Source organism: Lactuca saligna, chromosome 9 (assembly GCF_052625555.1).
Source record: "Lactuca saligna cultivar CGN05327 chromosome 9, ASM5262555v1, whole genome shotgun sequence".
NCBI classification, from domain to species: Eukaryota; Viridiplantae; Streptophyta; class Magnoliopsida; order Asterales; family Asteraceae; genus Lactuca; species Lactuca saligna.
Window position 1 is genome coordinate 56,062,907 of NC_136425.1, and position 1,666 is coordinate 56,064,572.

General features: G+C 37.8%; 1 protein-coding gene across 1 annotated transcript; it reads left to right on the forward strand.

Annotated features, from left to right (window-relative positions):
* Nucleotides 1–837: 837 nt before the first annotated feature.
* Nucleotides 838–1,257, forward strand: LOC145016360 (uncharacterized). Its single transcript, XM_078974705.1, has one exon. The coding sequence runs from the start codon at nucleotides 838–840 to the stop codon at nucleotides 1,255–1,257; it is 420 nt and encodes a 139-aa protein (XP_078830831.1).
* Nucleotides 1,258–1,666: the final 409 nt, after the last annotated feature.

Sequence of the window (1,666 nt, forward strand, 5' to 3'; positions counted from 1 at the left end):
CAATAGCAACCCCTTACTACCTTTGTCGACGATGATAGTCTTTCTTGTTGGCTTCGTTTCTGCCTCCCCCTTTTCGCAACTGTCCAACCACCTCGAAGCCATCCTCCACCACCCTCTGGTTTGTGTTGTGTGATCAAAACAATCCCATTCATTTTCAAGTTCTAGAGGTGTTGGTCTTTAGGTTCTCATGTAAATCTTTGCAAAACCGAGCCAAGACAAACACAATTCTAACAAGAGATAAAGAACACCTTCTCCAATATTCAAGTACAAATTGGAGACTTGGCAACGACTCTCAACAAGATGGAACAAAGGGGTAAACTTCCATCTCAAACCAAAAAGAATCGAAATGAGAGTTCCATATCCTTGAAAAGTGGGAAAACACTTGGAGAAAGAAAGCCCAAAAGATTTTTAAGGGAATAAGAAGGTGAGGTTATTGTTGTTAAACCTTCAAGGGTGGTATTTCCTCCAAAGGAATCGGTTGTGACAAATATTCAACAACTAGATTTTTCCAATAAGACCATCAAACCATTGGTTATATCACCACCCTTCCCTTCCTGGTTAGCCTCTTCAAAGAAAAAAGAGGAAGAAAATGAATTATTTGAAACTTTCTGCAAGGTCCAAATCAATATTCTAATGTTGAATGATATTAAGCAAATTCCAAGTTATTCAAAATTCCTCATGGATTTGTGCACCAAGTAGTGGAAATTCACCAAATGAAAAGATTCAGTTCAATGCAAATGTGTCTGTAGTTATCTAAAAAAGTTACCTACCAAATGCAAGGATCTGGGAATATTTGTTATCCCTTGTACCATTGGTGATTTGCATGTCGCAATTGTCATGTTAGATCTTGGAGCCTCGATCAATGTGATGCCATATTTGGTTTTTCAATCAGTCAATGTTGGACCTTTGGAAGAAACCGGAGTAATCATTCAACTAGCAAACAAGTCAAGTGTAATTCTAAGAGGAGTGTTGGAGGATGTGCTAAAACAAGTTCTTCAACTAGTATTTCCCATGCACTTCTATCTCATTACCTTTGAAAAGAAGACTCCTTCCAAGTCATCTATAATCCTCATTGGAAGACCTTTCATGAATACCGATCACACGATTATTGATGTCCATAATGGGAAGATCACCATGGAGTTTGCTGGAGATACCATTCACTTCAACATATTTGAAGCAATGAGGTACCCTAAAAACATTACCCCATTGTATCGGATTGATGTGATTGAGACAATAACCCAAGAAATATTTGATTAATCATATGGGATATTTTGAAGACGGTACTCAACATGAGTCTTGATTGTGTGAGTTCGAAGAAAACACTTGAAATGTATATATTAGACTCTGAAGTTGAAAATTTGTGAAGACTTTGGAAGTAAGCAAGTCAACAAGGAAAGTTGTATCTCAAGTTGCCTTATCTTATTCTCCATACAAGATGCCCCCTTCCATTATCCACCCACCCACACATGAAATGGAAGTTTTACTTATACATTTAAGGTATGCTTACGTAGGTAGAGACGATATTCTTCTGACGATCATCGCCTCTCAGTTGAAAGATTTTGAAGAAGACCAATTGGTTGATGTTTTGAAAGATCACAAAGAGGCCATGGGGTGGAAAATAGCGGATATCAAGGGGATAAGCTCTAATATATGAACTCACAAGATC